The sequence below is a fragment of the Scyliorhinus torazame genome, chromosome 16, assembly GCF_047496885.1.
Source record: "Scyliorhinus torazame isolate Kashiwa2021f chromosome 16, sScyTor2.1, whole genome shotgun sequence".
NCBI classification, from domain to species: Eukaryota; Metazoa; Chordata; class Chondrichthyes; order Carcharhiniformes; family Scyliorhinidae; genus Scyliorhinus; species Scyliorhinus torazame.
The window spans coordinates 119681660-119702828 of record NC_092722.1 but is presented as its reverse complement, the minus strand read 5'-3'; the positions used below and the strand labels follow the sequence as shown (position 1 = coordinate 119702828).

At 48.3% G+C, this 21169-nt stretch overlaps 1 protein-coding gene across 2 annotated transcripts in view; it reads left to right on the top strand.

Moving 5' to 3' along the window:
* Positions 1-13204: 13204 nt before the first annotated feature.
* Positions 13205-21169, top strand: part of LOC140393014 (cGMP-dependent protein kinase 1) — a 1245261-nt gene continuing 1237296 nt past the window's right edge. For both annotated transcript variants that reach the window (XM_072478937.1, XM_072478935.1), the window contains exon 1: positions 13205-13738. In XM_072478937.1, coding sequence (XP_072335038.1) covers positions 13470-13738 — 269 coding nt within the window. In that variant the 5' untranslated portion in view covers positions 13205-13469. The remainder of the gene's footprint in view (positions 13739-21169) is intronic.

Genomic DNA, 21169 nt, shown 5'->3' with positions numbered 1-21169 from the left:
AATCAGGCACCTTATTGGTTGAGTAGCTCAACCTGAGACCACCCTGTCACCTGATCAAGACTTGCGCTGTCTGAATTCCTTTAATTATAGAGCTTTTGAATGTTATTTTCAACCAGTGTTTGACCTCAGAAGACAAGCAGTACTGCAGGCAGGCAATCTGTCTCAATCTATCATTTACCGTCTCCCAGGGAGCAGCAGAATGAGCTTTGTCCAGGTAAATTGCCTAGCTCTCATTTGCAATGTGAGCTACTAGAACATTACAACTTGTGTATTTGTGCCTTCAACTCTCCATGCGTCACTTCTGAAAAGACAGGTCACCCTGCAGTAGTCAACTTGCTAACCTCTTAAGAAATATACCATTGGACTGTTGATTTTGGATTCACATGAAACCACAGGTGGGATTCTCCGTAGCCCGACAGCAAAATTGGGATCGGCGATTGGGCAGAGAATGGATTCGGACGCCAGAATTGGGGCCGACGGCGGTTTGACGTGGGCCCGCCATGCTCCGCCTCCTCAACGCCGGCGTCATTGCAACACCTAAGGCGCATCATTGTTCGGCCCACCTGTGATGCTTCGCCCCCGATGATCCCACCACATGTGGTCCCAGCTGTTGGGAACTCGGCGTGCCAGCTGCAGCCAGTGTCCAGCGCCGCCACACTTGACCGGGATCCGTGCCGCTGGCCGGGGGGGGCGGGGAGGGGATTTCCTAGGGCTGGTGATTCTGGCGGGGGTGGGTGGTCAGGGGGTGGGCTGTGGGGTCGCGGTTGGCGGGTTAGGGTTCGAGCACGGCTGGCGCATTATTTTCCGGTGTGACCCGCCCATTCTCTGGCAGTTTTCAGCATGTTCCGCGGGTGTTTCACACGGCGCTGGTTCGCGCCAATTTTCCTGTTGTGAAACTCCCAAGGATTTCCGGTCAAGCCGGCACTTAGCCTCAGGAACGGAGAATCTAAGCCCATTTTAATTTTATTGTGGCCTTACCCTGTTCCCCTTTCTTTCCCTCACCTCTCTTTTATTGTATGAGTGCAAAAGAGGCGGACATTTCAAAACCCCTTCCAGAATTTTGAGTGTGTAAAGCAAACCAATTCTCTTATCTCAAGTTTGCTGTAGGTTTATTAATAGATGATTGGATCACTTTAAATATAAGATTAGGGGAAACTACGCCACCTCTTACAAAGGGGAAAATGAAAATTCAAAAAAATCTTTCTGATCATGGATGGATAGTGAGAGGGGAAATCAGGGGTGGGATTCTCTGCTCCTGAGGCTAAGTGTTGACGCCGTCGGAAACGCCGTCGTGTTTCTCGGCGGTGTCAAGACAGCCCTAGGATCAGCAATTCTGCCCCCTACAGGTGGCCAGCAGGGCACTGGAGCGGTCCACGTCGCTCCAGCTGCTGATCCGGCCGTGGAATGGGCGCCGGTGGATGCGCGCATGCGGAATGGGCCCAGCGCGAACCCGCGCATGCGCAATCCCACCGGTGCGATTTCCGCACTTCGCGGTGTCTCCCTTGTCCGTGCCGACTCCGACCCAACCTGGCGCAGGAGTACAGGCGCCGGCGCGGAAGGAAGGAGGCCGGGAGACAGAGAGGCCAGCCCGCCAATCGGTGGGTCCCGATCACGGGCCAGGCCATATCGGAGCCCCCCCCCCCCCCCCCCCGGGGTTGGAGACCCCCCCCCTCCCCACTCCCCCAAAGCCACCACCCGACCCTTCAACGCTGAGGTCCTGCCGGCTCAGAGCAGGTTAGAACGGCGGCGGCGGGACTTGGGTTTTTTTTTTAACGGCCGCTCAGCCCATCTGGGCCGGAGAATCACAGAATGGCCCCCGACCGGCACCGCGCCGACCACGCCGGCCCCAATGGCCGGTCATTAGTAAAGTGATGGATGGAATCGTTAGTACCATGATCAAGCAGCAAATACTCGCAAATAGCCCATTACGAATAGTTTGGGTTATTCCAGTACTGCTTGGCTCCAGATGTTAATACAGTCTTGATTCATGTAAATTCAAGAGTGGAGCGCTTGCGAAGTGAGAGTAACTTCTCTCTACATCTAAGCAACATTCAGATGAATATGTTCAGCGGAACCAGAAGGCTGAAACCTTCAATGACTGCAATACCTGACACATAGGGCAGATGGAGGTCAAACATCAAATCACACTATTTTTCTGCTGAGACCCCTCAGGGAAATGTCCTTGACCCAGCTAACTTCATTTATAACATCATTATAAGACTGAGTGTCCGTAGCTTCTCTGATTGATGACGTAGCCCATGCTAGCCGACCAAAGGAACTGAACAGCACCCATGCTTGGGGGATTGACTATTTGTGGCTAACATTGGTATCACACAAGTTCATAGGACATCTCCATCAAGAAAATGCTCCCTAATGTTCACCAGTATCATTATTGTTGACTCCATGGCCAATGACATCTTGGGCGGAGGTGGTTGTGTGGGGGACAGGGGTAGATGGGGTGTGTGGGGGTGGAGAAGGGGGTGATTTTGGGGGGGGGGGGCAGATATACAACATATTTCGGGTCTCCTTTAGAAATGTTTACGGCTCTGACCAAACTCCATAAATGAACTTTAAGTTCCCCATGATCAGGTGTTTACCATTACTGCCCGATATGTAGGCACATGATAACATGACTTTGGGGCGCAGTGTGTAGGTTTTCTTGTGCCCCACCCACCAAATGTCTTTCTCCTATCTTCCAGAATGAGAATTGATAACTCAAACGAGGCAAGAGCAATTGTAAACAAGAGATTGGTTTATTGTATCTATAATAGATGAACAAACAGAATAGAGTTTGCAATTTAATATAATTGTGTTACTTATGGTGGGACTCTCCGTCCGTTCACTCCGGCTGGATTCTCCGGTCCCACTGCAGTGAATGGGCGATTTGGCTGAGCGCCAAATTCTCCGTCCTCGTTAGCAGCGGTAGTGGGATGGATTCACAACAGAGAATCCTGGCCTTAATATCAACAATAATCTAAACCTCTTATATAGGTCTAGTTTCCATTTACAAGTGAGTATTTGCTAGTTCTTTTAGCTCTATCCTTCGAAAATCAAATTCTTGGCCTCCCTGTTTCAGGATTAATTTGTTTACGCATATTTATTGAGGTTTTCCATTTTAACAAACAACTCAACAAAACCACAAGAGTGATACAGCACAGCAGACAGACATACATGAAGTCAGAGGGGGACAGGAGAACAGCAGTGTAATGAGCTCAATACAATCATTAGACAAAACCTGGTGCCTGCATACGCCCAACCAGAGAACAAGGGAGAAACAGGATAAGGCCATGAAAAACATGGTAAAACGGTGCACACCTTCCCTCGCAGCGTATGCTTGCAACTTGGCGCCATATTCAGATATGCACCAATATCTACCTCCCTCCATTCCAGCAGTGCCAGAGACATCAATGACACAGCACAACCTCCTCGACTCGGATACCTGACCCATCTGCACTCATGCAGGAGTCAATCGCATATTCCACACAAACAAAAGGGAAACATGCAATAAAAATACAAGAGAATCCAGCTCGCATTAACTCTTGTCTTTTGTGGCAAGGCTTAAACAACATACAGGCTACTAAGCAAAGCGAGCAGAATCTCCGGCAGCAGCACACCCCTCCCCGATGAACTCAATGCATTCTATGCTCAGTTTGAGCAGGAAACTATCAAACCGTTGTCAACTGCCCCAGCAGCCTCAGACACATCCATACCTGCTGTCTCAGCTTCCGAGGTCAGATCGGCCTTCTTGAAAGTGAACCCTCTGGAAGCCGAGGGGTCCTGACGGGGTCCCTGGCTGTGCACTCAGCTCCTGCATGGACCAGCTGGCAGATATGTTCGCGGATATCTTCAACCTCTCCATACTCTGTTCCGAGGTCCGCACCTGCTTCAAGAAGACCACCATCAACGTGCCTCAATGACTATTGTCTGGTGGCCTTGACATCGATCCTAATGAAGTGCTTCGAGAGGTTGGTCATGAGGCACATCAACTCCATACTTTCACAAGTGTAGGTCCACTGCAATTCGAACCCCCCCCCCCCCCCCCCCACAACAGTTCCACAGCAGGCGCCATCTCCCTGGCCCGACACTCATCCCTGGAGCCTCTCGACAAAAATAACTCCTACAACAGATTCCTATTTATTGACTATAGCTTCGCGTTCAACATCATAATCCTTGCCAAGCTCATATCAAAGCTCCAAAACCTAGGACTTGGCTCCTCCCTCTGTAATCGGATCCTCGACTTGCTGACACATAGACCACAATCAGTAAGGATAAACAACAACACCTCCTCCGCGATAGTCCTCAATACCGGGGCCCCGCTTAGCTGCATAATTAGCCCCCTACTCTACTCCCTATATACACACGACTGCTTGGCAAAATTTGGCTCCAACTCCAACTACAAGTTTGCTGATGACACGACCGTAATGAGTCGGATCTCGAACAACGATGAGTCAGAATGCAGGAGAGAGATGGAGAACCTAGTGGGGTGGTATAACAACAACAATCTCTCCCTCAATGTCAGCAAAACTAAAGAGCTGGTCATTGACTTCAGGAAGCAGAGTATCGTACACACCCCTGTCTGCATCAATAGGGCCAAAGTGGAGATGGTTAGCAGTTTCAAATTCCTAGGTGTGCACATCACCAACAATCTGTCCTGGTTCACCCACGTCAATGCTACGACCGGAAATACGCCATGTCCACACTGATTCTTACCAATTTTTACAGATGCATCATAGAAAGCAATCTATCTGGCTGCATCACAGCCTGGTCTGGCAACTGCTCGGCTCAAGACTGTAAGAAATTACAGAGAGTCATGAACACAGCCCAGTCCATCACACAAACCCACCTCCCATCCATTGACTTTGTCTACATCTCTCACTGCCTTGGCAAAGCAGGCAGCATAATCAAAGATCCCTCCCACCCGGCTTATTCACTCTTACAACTTTTTCCATCGGGCAGGAGGTACAAAAGTCTGAGACCACGCACCAACAGATTCAAAAACAGTTTCTTCCCCGCTGTTACCAGACTCCTAAATGATCCTCTTATGAACTGAGCTGATCTCTTCACACATCTCTGCTGATTCTATGATTAATTTCATAGAATTTACAGTGCAGAAGGAGGCCATTCGGCCCATCGAGTCTGCACCGGCTCTTGGAAAGAGCACCCTACCCAAGGTCAACACCTCCACCCTATCCCCATAACCCAGTAACCCCACCCAACACTAAGGGCAATTTTGGACACTAAGGGCTATTTAGCATGGCCAATCCACCTAACCTGCACATCTTTGGACTGTGGGAGGAAACCGGAGCACCCGGAGGAAACCCACGCACACACGGGGAGGATGTGCAGACTCCGCACAGACAGTGACCCAAGCCGGAATCGAACCTGGGACCCTGGAGCTATGAAGCAATTGTGCTATCCACAATGTTACCGTGCTGCCCCATTGATGCCTGTGTCAATGTGTTTACATTGTGTATTTTATTTTTGTCCTGTGTACTTTCTTTTCACATACGGAATGATCTGTCTGAGCTATACGCCAAACAATACATTTCACTGTACCTCAGTACACGTGACAATAAACAAATCCAATCCAGTCCAATCCAATACAGCTCTAAAAGAGTGTTACATCTATATTACACACCAAAACCCTAATCTCAGGCCCAGCACAAAACCAACATCATTCCGTACATTTATACAAAGAGGACCAGCAACAACATGTACAGATTATGATCATTGCCATCAACACTTCCCAAGAAAAACATAAAGGAAGGAGAACTAGGACTACCAAGAGCAAATCACGGCAAAACAAAGGATAAGGACATCATCATAGGCCCATAATCCCCTTGCACATGCCATTCTCCATCAAAGGAGAAGACAACAGGTTGCTCTTTCAAATAAGAAAGTCTCCCAACCATTAGGAGGGACAACAGGATAACTCTCTCCAACAAATCAGGCTAGATTTGACCAATCCCAAATGGGGGTGGGGATGACTCGACATGATCGGCAACTTCCAAAGTCTCACAATGAGCATCGAGAACAGACTGATATTGGGCCAGTGGTGGGGAGACACAACTGACCCGAAGCCTCAAAGACCAGGTGCACTGTGCTCCATCAAATCTGATACGCCTGACGAAAGCATGGGAGCCAATTTTCAAACTCAATCGGAAACGTGCCTCTCACTTCTCGTCAGGGACCGGGCTCACGGACGCTCCCTGTTCCACCCCTACCCTTCAGGCTAGGCAACATACCATGCAGCAGGATCTCAACAAATCAAAATTGAGCCTTCACCAGGGAAAGTGCTCCATACAATGATTCTCTCCTGAGCCTCCACCATTCTCCCATGGATACCTCATAATTCCTCAAAGTGAGCTCCAAAGACCTGCACCACAGAGTCAAGATCTTAATCCAGACAAACATTCTCAATGGCACCCATCATCCCCATGCACACATGACCGCTGAGGCGAAGGCCCACTCACCAGAAGCAACGCCCCCACCCCAGCCCATTCTGACTGCCACGGTCAAACAAGGATTCTCTACAATTTATCCCAGTTCCTCATCACAAAGCTCCAATCAGGATCAACCAGGGACATAGAGCAAGACATACGTCGAAAAGAAAGGACAATCATGAAATGTGCACTAGGATAACATAAAGGATCAAAAGAGGCAGAACCAGAGCTCACATAAACGCAGCCATTCCTGTGCTCACATCACGTGAGGCCCCCTTTCAACATTTAATGTATGCATTTTGTCCTGTTTTTCAACCAGAGAAGTTGAGTCAATCGTCTTTCTGATTGGAGCATTGACCTCAATAAAATTGACCTCAGCTTCCTCATTCTCTGGTTGTTTGATCAGCTAGCCTTCCTTTAGGTGAACATGATGGAAACCAATCTAGATTTGCCGGTATAAATGTTTCCAGACTGTGTGAAGTAAGGAATAGTAATTGGTTTAACCCCTGCTACTGGGCTCCAAACTCTCATGCCCTCATCCACCAGGGCACGATGATTACAGGCTATGCTACTTTCAGGATGTACTTCTACAACCTGCCAACCTTACTTGACCGTTTCACACCTATCCTAGGACAAAAGCAAGAGTATCGTGGGAACACCAATATGTCGAAGTCTCATGCCATCCGGACTTCAAAATATATCACAGTTTTATCATGATCATTGGGTAAAGATTACTTGAGACAAGGGTTGCAGTGGTTCAAGAAAGAGGCCGGACAACGCTTTCTTGAGGCAACCAGGAATTGGTAATAATTGCTGTTTCGCTAGTGTCATCCATATCTGAGAACAAATCAAGAAGATACGACAACTTACATTTATATAGCACCTTTAACATGAGAAAACGTCTCAATGTGCTTCGCAGACACACTGTAAGAGAAAATATGACATTAAAAGTGCGACGTAATTGAAAGCTGTTATCCTGAAACTCCATTCTCTGTACTCTCTCTTTGTTGATGCTCACTTACCTGCTGTGTATTTTCAGATAAGCTTTCTGTGTTTATATGAAGGGATCACAGGGCCCATTGAATCTCTATAGTGCAGAAGCCATTCTGCCCATCGAGTCAACACCAACCCTCTGAAAAATCACCCTACCTGGGCCCACTTCCCCACCCTATCCCTGTAAACCCATAACGTCACCTAACCTTTGGACACTAAGGGACAATTTGGACTAGCCAATTCACCTAACCGGCACACCTTTGGACTGTGGGAGGAAAACAGAGCACCTGGAGGAACCCCACACAGACATGAGGAGATTGTAGATTGTGCAAACTCCGCACAGACAGTTGCCTGAGGTCAGAATTGAATCTGGGTCCCTAGTGCTGTGAGGCAGCAGTGCTAAACACCGTGCTCCCATTAAACCATTAAACCCATTAAACTATCAAGCCCATTAAACCATTAAACATATTTCGCAAAGAAAAGAGATTGATGATATTGTAAGAAATCAAACAGGTGGATGGAACTGTGCAATGTTGGGGGAGGGGGGGGGTGTGGCTGTGGGGGAGAGAGAGAGAAGAAAATGGTTTTTCTTTGCCAAAATACCAATCGTTGTTCTTTAGATTTCCTATGTTCTAACCGGAGCAGGATGCCAAGATGTTTGGGCTTTGTAAGATTCTTGGGCTCTCAAGCAGAACACCATTCTCTATAAACTCTGCTTGTTTGATTTATTGCATGCGCCAGGCACAGTATTTCCTGGTAATCAGTTGCACATTACCGTATGGTAAACATAACGTAATGCCACAGGCATTAAGCCTGCAGTGTGAAGCCCACAGTGACCTCCTCCCAGTGCAAACCAAGACTCCAAATGGAGCTGAGCACACAATTAAGATAGCACACATTCCTTATGTTGCGGTATCAGGGAGGAGTTTCAAGTTACACATCATTTTCTGGATGATTCTGTGGGACACAATGAAAAGAGACCATTTGCAAATTGACAAACTGTAAGCAAGACTATGGAAAGGAGCAGTGAGGTTGCCTCTAGCATGGAGCGGCAGGGGCACAATGGGCCAAATGGCCTCCTTCTGTGCTTCAGTGCTTAATGGTAATTTAATGTAAGTGGAGACAAGCTTTGCTCTGCCTCTTTGAACATGCAAAGCAGGCAGACTATTTCGGAGAGCAGGGCATGGCCTCATTATTCTCTATCTGTCAATAATTGTGCACAATATTTGGTGTTGAGTTTTTATTGACAAGTAAATTAAATTGATTAACTTGTAGCAAGAGCATGGATTTGTGTCAGTAACTGAAACCAACAGAAGGGAGAATGTCACTTAACCAAAGAGAAGCTCTGCTACTCCCAACTTATTTACGCTGGCTCACAAGCAAGTTTGGAAGAAAGATGTGTTTCTGCATAGACATGTTTTAGTTACATTTGCAATGACTTTGCAACTGAATTGACACTCGAGACAAACTGCCCTGCAGCTACCACTATGGAGGTACCCTCTCCTCCCCTCTGAAACCTAGTTGTGTTGTGCAACTTCCCTAATTTCAGAATGCACTCTGTGATTGAGTGAAACCAGAAGATATAGGAACAGGAGTAGGCTGTTCAGCCCTCGAGCCTGCTCCGCCATTCAATGGGATCATAGCTGATCCAACATTCCTCACAACCACTTTCTTTCCCTTGCCCATAACTCTTGGTTTCCTTACTGATCAAGAATTTATCTATTTCAGCCTTAAATATACACAAGGACTCTACCTCCACAGCTCTCTGTGGCAAGGAGTTCCAAAGACTCACAACCCTCAAAGAGGAAAAATTCCTCCTCATCTCAGTCTTAAATTGGCACCCCTTTATTCTGAGACTATGCCTTCTGGTCCTAGATTCTCCCATGAGGGGAAACATCCTGTCAAGCCCCTTAAGAACCCTATATGTTTCAATGAGATCACCTCTCATGCTTCTAAATTCCAATGAGTCGGGTTCCAACCTGTCTCACCTTTGCTCATAAGACAATCCCTCCATACTGAGGATCATCCTCATAAACTTTATCTGAACTGCCTCCTGTTAAACAATACATTTCCTTAAATAAGGGAACCAAAGTGCTCACAGTACTCCAGATATGGTTGGTATCTTGTACAGTTGCAGCAAGACTTCCCTACTCTTATACTCCAACCCCCTTGAAATAAGGGTCAACATTCCACTAGCCTTCCTGATTACCTGCTGCACCAGTGTGCTAGCTTTCTGCATTCCGTGCACAAGTGCCTCCAAGTCCCTTTTGTGTTGCAGTTTTTTGCAATTTTTCTCTGTTTTAATACTACTGTTCTTTTGTTCTCCCTTCCAAAATGAACAACTTCACATTGTTCCACATTATACTCCATTTGTCAATTTCTTGCCACTTACTTAACCTATCAATATCTTTTTGCTAACTGTGCGTATCCCTCTCGCAACTTGTCATTCCACCTATTTTTGTTCATCTGCAAATTTAGCTCCAGTATATTTGCTTCATTCCTCCAAGTCATGAATATATATTGTAAACAGTTGTGGTCCCACTGAAAAATAACCCCTTATCCCCACTCGCTGTTTCCTGTCCATTACCCAATACTCTATCCATGCCGATGTACTACCTCCAACTCCATGGACTCTTATCTTATGACTTAACCTCTTGTGAGGTACCTTGCATAGACTTCTGGAAGTCTAAGTACAAGACATCTACTGGTTCTCCTCTACCCAATCTGGTCGATACTTCCTCGAAAAACTCTGATAAATTAGTCAGAAACAATTTCCTTTTCATAAAGCCACACTAACTCCATTTGACTCGATTATGATTCTCCAAATCTGTTGCTATTAATAATTGATTCCAATATTTTTTTAACAACAGATGTTAAGCTAATTGGCTTATAGTTACCCACTTTTTGCCTCTCTTTTGAATATGGGTATCATATTGGCAGTTTTCCAATCCTCCAGTACTTCTCCAGAATACAAGGATTTTTGGAAAATTACAACTAACGCATCCACTATCTTTGTAGCTACTTCTTTAAAGGATCCTAAGATGCAAGCCATCAGGCCAGGAAGCATATCTGCTTTTAGCCCCATTACTTTGTCTAATACTGCTTCTCTAGTGATGGTGATGGCATTTATTTCCTCCTACATATTTTGTTTTATTAATGGAATGTTCAAAGTACCTTCCACTATCAAGACTGATGCCAAATATCTGTTTAACTCCTCCCATTTCCTTGTTCCCCATAACTATCTCCCCAGATTCATTTTCTAAGGGAGTTTATGTTCACTTTGACCTCTGTTTTTCGTCTTATATATTTAAAGAAGCTCTCATTGTCAGTTTTTATATTCCTCACTAGTTTGCCCTTGTAACTTATTTTCTCCTTCTTTATTATCTTTTCAGTCCTCTTTTGTTGGATTCTGAACTTATCCCCTGTTTTCGGGGTGATCGCTGAGTTTTGCCTCCTATTATGCTTTTTCTTCCAACTTAATGCTCTCCTTAACTTCCTTGGTTATTCATGGTTGGCTTTTCCCTCTTAGAATCTTTCCTCCTTACTGGGATATATTTTTACTGAGAGTCATGAATTACGTCCTTAAATGTCTGCCGCTGCTTGTTTACTAAGGCCCGCCTTCTCAACATTGCCCTCCGCCTAAGGTGGTGATCCTTAGGTTAAATCACCACCAGTCAGCTCTCTCCTCAAAGAGGAAAGCAACCTATGGTCATCTGGGACTCTGGCGACATTAGCTAACTTTACCTGTACTGTCTTTCCTGTTAATCTATCTGTCCAGTCCACTTCAATGGACTCTATTCTCATTTCATTGGAATTCCCTTTCAGTAAAATCAGTTGTTTCTGACCCAAGTTTCTCACTGTTAAACAGAATATTAATTTCTATCATGTTATGATCACTTCTTCCCAGGGGATCTTTGACTCTGAAGTCATTTATTAAACCTGCCTCATTACCCATTACCAAATCTAAGATAGCCTGCTCCCTGGATGGCTCCATGACATATTGCTCATGGAAACTAATGCACTTCATCAATTCGTTGTGGCAGCTACCCTTCCTGGCTCAGGCAGATTTCTTGCTCTGGTACACGCCTGTCATAAATACTGCTGGGGAAGCTGATGGAGAGAATTCACAAATACCTTGTGTTCACTTAACAATGATACTTGCGAACAGTCTCTCAATCATTGTGAATAAATTTGGCTTTCTGCATCCCTGAGCAGTTGACAATGACGGAAATATCTCACATGGTGGCGCTAGGTCCCGTTTAGAGCCAGGATAAAGGTGTTCTGCTGTGTTCCTGTTTAAGTTCTGCCAAAGTAATTGAAGTTTGTGCAGCACGGGAAGCTTTTGGCAGATCACACAACGATCACTCAGCTAATGAGGAGTTGCAGTTCTTTCAACTCTTGCTTTTACACGTTACAGTTTCACTTTTGACCGTGAATCCGTAATTTAATCCAGCCATATCTTGCAATTTGCAAAAGACAGAAATTTAGCACGGAGCTCCTCCCAGCCGTTGCATTTTTTCTGAAATGTGGAGCGTTTGGGAACAGACTAGATTTCTTTCGCTGCGAGACACGGCTAAGATCACACTCTGTTTTACAAAGGCTCCTTAAAGGAGTTTTTCAGCTGACTTTCCATCCAGTAACTTGACACAAGTAAAGTGCAATAGTCAACATCACCTTTATTAATAAACTTAGAAAAGATTCACCATAAAATCTTCCTGATGCAGGTTTACAGTCATTTTACAAATGGTCAGTTAAGCGTTACCTGCCCACGTGTGTGTAGTTCAACCCTGACTTTGATGCAGGGTGAGAGTGGGCTGCAGCAGTTGCATTCGGACCAACAGCCCCTCTTGGAAGTGGGGATCAAGTGCGTTGACCGACTGGGAGAGTGCACGACGGAAAATGACTTGCCACGAAGGGTCAGCACGGGCGGATGCCCCCCCCCCCCCCCCGCGAATAAAGATGGGATAGGACTGAGTGAGACGTATGCAGTTGGGGGGGGGGGGGGGGGTTACTGTCCAGGAAAGTTAGCTCCCACTGTCTGGGAGAGTCGGCTCTCTGCTGTTCCCGCTGCACGGGATCTGAGTGAAGGGAATGGCAGCCAACAGATAACATATTACGTGCCCTTGTAAAGTTAATAATTACTGGGCGCTCTTTGATCCCCCAGCAGGACGGGAGAGGCTGTGATAAATGTTAACCTGTGTCCCAAATGAGAAATTCACCGCTGGTCGAAGATTGACAGGTCAATCTCGGTGTCCAGAAAGAGGGGGTTGCGCCTCCTGCAGGGGGAGTGTGTTTGTGTGAATGGATTGGGGCGGGAGGAGCAGGCTGGGGAATCTTCCTGACACACTTTGTTCTGGAAAAGAGATGTTCCCACCATGGGTCGTTTTTCGTTTGTTTGAAAGGGGGCAGGACAGGCTGCTGAATAACAAGTGTGTGATTGTTGGTGAATGAGCTGTGCCTTCCCGAGGAAGTGTTTTAGAAAAGGTACAGCCCTACAATGTGTTAGTGGGCGGTGCAAGTGCTGCAGCCCCCCCCCCCCCCCCATATCACACCAGGGAAGGGGGATTGAAGCCCTGCTCCTTGACCAGAAAGTCAGTCCTCCTGTGCTGGAGTGAAAATCCCATTGTCCGCTCGGAGGATTCTGACCCTGAGCGAGTGACTGGCTGATTGGCTGGGAGACTCTGGAGAGGGAGTGCGGACACACTAATTGGTTTTTGAATGAAAGATAATCTCCGGCTCCCCCAGGAGGAGGTCCGGGTTTAGCACTAAGCATCCATCCACTCCAGCATTTCACTGGGAGGGAGCCCATCCCACTTTCCCCACACTCCATTCAGCAAGTGAAACAATTAGCACACAATCCGAATCTCTCCTCTCTCCCCCCCGCCCCACACACACACTTCACTGCAAGATCAGGGTCGGCATTTGTTTGGTGTGTGTGTGTGTGTTTTAAAAGCTAATAACAACTCCCTCCCCCCCTTCCCCTCCCCGGTTCTGGCGGTTGTTCTAGACCTTGTCAACGGGAAGGGAGGGAAGATGAGCGAGCTGGAGAAGGATTTTGCCACTGTCCTGATGGTGAAAGACAATCGGATCCGGGAGCTGGAGTCCCGGCTGCTGGAGAAGGACGAGGAGATTCAGGAGTTGCGGAGAAAGTTGCACAAATGCCAGTCGGTGCTGCCCAGCACCCAGATGGCACCCAGGACCAGGAGGGCACAGGGTATCTCGGCCGAGCCACAGACTTACCGCTCCTTCCAGGATCTTACCCGCCAGTCCCAGTCCTTCAGGAGATACGCCAAGTCTGAGAGGTATGATACTCTTTCTGTGTGTGTGGCCATTTCAACAGTGAGCTCCAGGAGATGGCCCAGTCTTAACAGCCTCTTAGCTGTGAGGAGGGCAGTGTGTGTGTGTGCTGACCGGAGTTATGGGCTGGATGCTTCTTTGGGAGCACATTAATTGGCATGTCCTGGACCTCTCTGCGCTCTTCCTGCCCTGAATGTATGAATCGTCTCTCCAAATTTCCAAAAAATTAGCTATTGAACAAAAGTAACCCTAAAACACCTGTAGGTTACGTTAGAGATGGGTAGCTTTTGGAAAATTAATATGGGAATGACTAAACCAGGCACTTTGAATGGCGAAGGAAGTTTTGTACGAGTACATGTTATACTGATATAGTTAACAACTCGTTTCCGAACTCGATACCGATGAGTGTTTAGAAGTTGATAGTCGGGATAGTATGGGACATGGGGAAGAAACTGGTACTTTCAGAGCTCCCGAGAAGAAGCGCGACCTTGTCAGCAAGTTAAAGTCACGCACTGACCATCGAACATCAGACTGAACATAATCAATCGCCCCTGTGTCGATGTAACAAGCATTTCCCCTAGTAACCATTCGCTGCTCCCATGCGTTCCAGAGGCGGGTGTTAAATTTGAGATGGTGATGGGATCATTTTCTGACTTCCTTCGCTTTGCCAAAGCTGGACGCGACATGGAACGGTTCGACATTGTTAAATTCCCTGTAAATGCTTCACTTTTTCCAATTCGACCGGTTGAATGTGACTGGGGGAGGGAGGTGGGGACCACAGGCGGGATCCTCACTGGCAACCTCCATAAAAGCCCAATCGTCAATCAGACACTTTTGGAACTCAGACCCTTGACTATGGACTCGCCACCGGTACAGAGGCTCGATTCTCTCGGAACTTTATCTATTGTAAAATATACACAGTCTAACAAATACTTTTTTTAAAAGAACAATTACTGAAACAAGAGGGTTGCCACATTTTTGGGGGGTGGGGAGTCGGTTGATGAGATAGAACAAGAATTGACAAGTTGAAAAAAGCCCCAATTGTCCAGGAGGGTTTTTCCACTGTTTCCCAGGCAGGCAGGGTGCAGGCCGCCTCGCCCTGCTGTCAACAGCGAGCCGAAAGTCACTTTCAATTAATGGGCATTTATTGGCTGTCCAGCAGGCTGAACAAAGCAGCGCCTGAAACAGCGAGAGTGGATGGCAGGCTCCCAACTAATGGGAGCTGCCCCGGGGGACAGGGTGGGGCTCAGTCAGGGGAGACCAGCAGCACCACTTAACCCTCTCGGCGCTGGCAAGAGGCAACGTGACAGCTGGAGGCAGAAATCACAGCATCTCCTTGCAGTCTGCTTGGGGCCCCGAATTCAGCAGCAGATGCAATGCTTCCGGAGGCAACTGCTGTTGTTAAAGCTGATGGTAAATAATTGATGCGGCCATTGGAAAATAATAGCCTTTCCAGGAAAGAGAGAGACAGTTGCAGACAGTCAATTGAAACTTTCATCGCGCCTTCCACAGGTCATGTCTGAGACACCGATGTCATTTAGCTTCTTTACTAGAAATCCAATACTCCCTGCCTGTTCCCCCATCGGCAAACCCAAATCTCCAACCCCCCACCCTCAAATACACCCAGACCCAAATCTCCAACACTCCCCCCAACCTCAAATACACCCAGACCCAAACCTCCAACACTCCCCCACCCTCAAACACACCCAGACCCAAATCTCCAACACTCCCCCCACCCTCAAACACACCCAGACCCAAATCTCCAACACTCCCCCACCCTCAAATACACCCAGACCCAAATCTCCAACACTCCCCCCACCCTCAAATACACCCAGACCCAAATCTCCAACACTCCCCCCACCCTCAAATACACCCAGACCCAAATCTCCAACACTCCCCCCACCCTCAAACACACCCAGACCCAAATCTCCAACACTCCCCCCACCCTCAAACACACCCAGACCCAAATCTCCAAAACCCCCATCTCCCAAAACACACCCAGACTCAAATCTCCAATCCCCACCCTCAAACACACACTGGCCCAAATTGCTAAACCCCCCATACACACCCAGATCCAAATAGCCAAAAACTCTATCACCCCCCCCTCACAAACACACCCGTCTAAAATCTCTGACACACCCCACAAACACACCCAAACCCAAATCACTAAAACGCCTATCCAAATCACACCCAGTCCAAATTACAAAAACTCCAATCCCCAAACACATACAAACCCAAATCACTAACGCCCCCATCTCCCCAACACACACCCAGATCCCAATCTCTAACACCCCACCTCCAAAACACACCCAGACCCAAATCTCCAACACCCCATCTCCCAAAACACACCCAGACCCAAATCTCCAACACCCCCATCTCCCAAAACACACCCAGACCCAAATCTCCAACACCCCCATCTCCCAACACACACCCAGACCCAAATCTCCAAAACCCCCATTTCCCAACACACTCCCAGACCCAAATCTCCAACACCCACCACCCAAAACACCCAGACCCAAATCTCCAACACCCCCATCTCCCAAAACACACCTAGGCCCAAATCTCCAACACCCCACCTCCAAAACACACCCAGACCCAAATCTCCAACACCCCCATCTCCCAAAACACACCCAGACCCAAATCTCCAACACTCCCCCACCCTCAAACACACCCAGACCCAAATCGCCAACACTCCCCCCACCCTCAAACACACCCAGACCCAAATCTCCAACACTCCCCCACCCTCAAATACACCCAGGCCCAAATCTCCAACACTCCCCCCACCCTCAAATACACCCAGACCCAAATCTCCAACACTCCCCCCACCCTCAAATACACCCAGACCCAAATCTCCAACACTCCCCCCACCCTCAAACACACCCAGACCCAAATCTCCAACACTCCCCCCACCCTCAAACACACCCAGACCCAAATCTTCAACACTCCCCCACCCTCAAACACACCCAGACCCAAATCTCCAACACTCCCCCCACCCTCAAACACACCCAGACCCAAATCTCCAACACTCCCCCACCCTCAAATACACCCAGACCCAAATCTCCAACACTCCCCCCACCCTCAAATACACCCAGACCCAAATCTCCAACACTCCCCCCAACCTCAAATACACCCAGACCCAAATCTCCAACACTCCCCCCACCCTCAAACACACCCAGACCCAAATCTCCAACACTCCCCCCACCCTCAAACACACCCAGACCCAAATCTCCAAAACCCCCATCTCCCAAAACACACCCAGACTCAAATCTCCAATCCCCACCCTCAAACACACACTGGCCCAAATTGCTAAACCCCCCATACACACCCAGATCCAAATAGCCAAAAACTCTATCACCCCCCCCCCTCACAAACACACCCGTCTAAAATCTCTGACACACCCCACAAACACACCCAAACCCAAATCACTAAAACGCCTATCCAAATCACACCCAGTCCAAATTACAAAAACTCCAATCCCCAAACACATACAAACCCAAATCACTAACGCCCCCATCTCCCCAACACACACCCAGATCCCAATCTCTAACACCCCACCTCCAAAACACACCCAGACCCAAATCTCCAACACCCCATCTCCCAAAACACACCCAGACCCAAATCTCCAACACCCCCATCTCCCAAAACACACCCAGACCCAAATCTCCAACACCCCCATCTCCCAACACACACCCAAACCCAAATCTCCAAACCCCCCATTTCCCAACACACTCCCAGACCCAAATCTCCAACACCCACCACCCAAAACACCCAGACCCAAATCTCCAACACCCCCATCTCCCAAAACACACCTAGGCCCAAATCTCCAACACCCCACCTCCAAAACACACCCAGACCCAAATCTCCAACACCCCCATCTCCCAAAACACACCCAGACCCAAATCTCCAACACTCCCCCACCCTCAAACACACCCAGACCCAAATCTCCAACACTCCCCCCACCCTCAAACACACCCAGACCCAAATCTCCAACACTCCCCCACCCTCAAATACACCCAGACCCAAATCTCCAACACTCCCCCCACCCTCAAATACACCCAGACCCAAATCTCCAACTCTCCCCCCACCCTCAAATACACCCAGACCCAAATCTCCAACACTCCCCCCACCCTCAAACACACCCAGACCCAAATCTCCCACACTCCCCCCACCCTCAAACACACCCAGACCCAAATCTTCAACACTCCCCCACCCTCAAACACACCCAGACCCAAATCTCCAACACTCCCCCCACCCTCAAACACACCCAGACCCAAATCTCCAACACTCCCCCACCCTCAAATACACCCAGACCCAAATCTCCAACACTCCCCCCACCCTCAAATACACCCAGACCCAAATCTCCAACACTCCCCCCACCCTCAAATACACCCAGACCCAAATCTCCAACACTCCCCCCACCCTCAAACACACCCAGACCCAAATCTCCAACACTCCCCACACCCTCAAACACACCCAGACCCAAATCTCCAAAACCCCCATTTCCCAACACACTCCCAGACCCAAATCTCCAACACCCACCACCCAAAACACCCAGACCCAAATCTCCAACACCCCCATCTCCCAAAACACACCTAGGCCCAAATCTCCAACACCCCACCTCCAAAACACACCCAGACCCAAATCTCCAACACCCCCATCTCCCAAAACACACCCAGACCCAAATCTCCAACACTCCCCCACCCTCAAACACACCCAGACCCAAATCTCCAACACTCCCCCCACCCTCAAACACACCCAGACCCAAATCTCCAACACTCCCCCACCCTCAAATACACCCAGACCCAAATCTCCAACACTCCCCCCACCCTCAAATACACCCAGACCCAAATCTCCAACTCTCCCCCACCCTCAAATACACCCAGACCCAAATCTCCAACACTCCCCCCACCCTCAAACACACCCAGACCCAAATCTCCCACACTCCCCCCACCCTCAAACACACCCAGACCCAAATCTTCAACACTCCCCCACCCTCAAACACACCCAGACCCAAATCTCCAACACTCCCCCCACCCTCAAACACACCCAGACCCAAATCTCCAACACTCCCCCACCCTCAAATACACCCAGACCCAAATCTCCAACACTCCCCCCACCCTCAAATACACCCAGACCCAAATCTCCAACACTCCCCCCACCCTCAAATACACCCAGACCCAAATCTCCAACACTCCCCCCACCCTCAAACACACCCAGACCCAAATCTCCAACACTCCCCCCACCCTCAAACACACCCAGACCCAAATCTCCAAAACCCCCATCTCCCAAAACACACCCAGACTCAAATCTCCAATCCCCACCCTCAAACACACACTGGCCCAAATTGCTAAACCCCCCATACACACCCAGATCCAAATAGCCAAAAACTCTATCACCCCCCCCCCCCTCACAAACACACCGGTCTAAAATCTCTGACACACCCCACAAACACACCCAAACCCAAATCACTAAAACGCCTATCCAAATCACACCCAGTCCAAATTACAAAAACTCCAATCCCCAAACACATACAAACCCAAATCACTAACGCCCCCATCTCCCCAACACACACCCAGATCCCAATCTCTAACACCCCACCTCCAAAACACACCCAGACCCAAATCTCCAACACCCCCATCTCCCAAAACACACCCAGACCCAAATCTCCAACACCCCATCTCCCAAAACACACCCAGACCCAAATTTCCAACACCCCCATCTCCCAAAACACACCCAGACCCAAATCTCCAACACCCCCATCTCCCAACACACACCCAGACCCAAATCTCCAAAACCCCCATTTCCCAACACACTCCCAGACCCAAATCTCCAACACCCACCACCCAAAACACCCAGACCCAAATCTCCAACACCCCCATCTCCCAAAACACACCTAGGCCCAAATCTCCAACACCCCACCTCCAAAACACACCCAGACCCAAATCTCCAACACCCCCATCTCCCAAAACACACCCAGACCCAAATCTCCAACACCCCCATCTCCCAAAACACACCCAGACCCAAATCTCCAACACCCCCATCTCCCAAAACACACCCAGACCCAAATCTCCAACACCCCATCTCCCAAAACACACCCAGACCCAAATCTCCAACACCCCCATCTCCCCAAACACACCCAGACCCAAATCTCCAACACCCCCATCTCCCCAAACACACCCATACCCAGATCTCCAACACCCCCATCTCCCAAAACACACCTAGGCCCAAATCTCCAACACCCCCATCTCCCAAAACACACCCAGACCCAAATCTCCAACACCACCATCTCCCAAAATACACCCAGACCCAAATCTCCAACACCCCCATCTCCCAAAACACACCCAGATACAAATCTCCAACACCCCCATCTCCCAAAACACACCCAGACCCAAATCGTCAACACCCCCATCTCCCCAAACACACCCAGACCCAAATCTTCAACACCCCCATCTCCCAACACACACCCAGACCCAAATCTTCAACACCCCCATCTCCCCAAACACACCCAGATCCAAATCTCCAACACCCCCATCTCCCAAAACACACCCAGACCCAAATCTCCAACTCCCCCATCTCCCAAAACACACCCAGACCCAAATCTCCAACATCACCATCTCCCCAAGCACATCCAGATCCAAATCTCCAACACCCCCATCTCCCAAAACACACCCAGACCCAAATCTCCAACAACCCCATCTCCCCAAACACACCCAGATCCAAATCTCCATCCCCACAACCACAAAGACATCCAAACGCAAATCACTACTGAATACCCTGTCATTCCAAATACACTGGACCCTCATGGCTAACATCTGTTCAGGCCTGAATAGTCTAACGTCTTTCAACCTAGTCCCCTATCTCCAACAACCCTCACGCACACCTACCTAGACAGAAATCTCAAACACCCATCAGTCCATTCATATAGTCTATGAGTATGGACATGGCTGGCATTGATCAGCTGTCAGTGGAGAAAATATTTCCTTGAAAATTTTTCCTTTAAAATTACAGTCAATTTTCAATGGCTGTGGGTAAAATTTGTTTTCAGTGAATACAAGCCAGTTCAGACTTGTCTGACGCTCACTTTGACTCTCCTTTTCTTATATACACTGTGGATGATGTTCAGTCTGTTCACTGATTTGTTATGTTTTGTTCCCTTTTGACCCCAATATTTTGCACTACCTTGGGCTGATGCTCTGGATTGCCCTATAATCTGGGTCTTTATTCCTTCTTTGATGTCGACTGTTAAAACGTTGGTCAGCATTATAAGCTATTTTTATTTTTAAAAATTTCTTACAATGTGTTTAAATGTGAACTTTACTACTGTGACAAAAATGGACTCCAGCTGTGACCCGTAATCTAATGGGTCAAAAGGACAGTTAAATATTGCAGAATCCGGAAATCTGATATAAATATAGAAAATGCTAGTAAGCATTGGC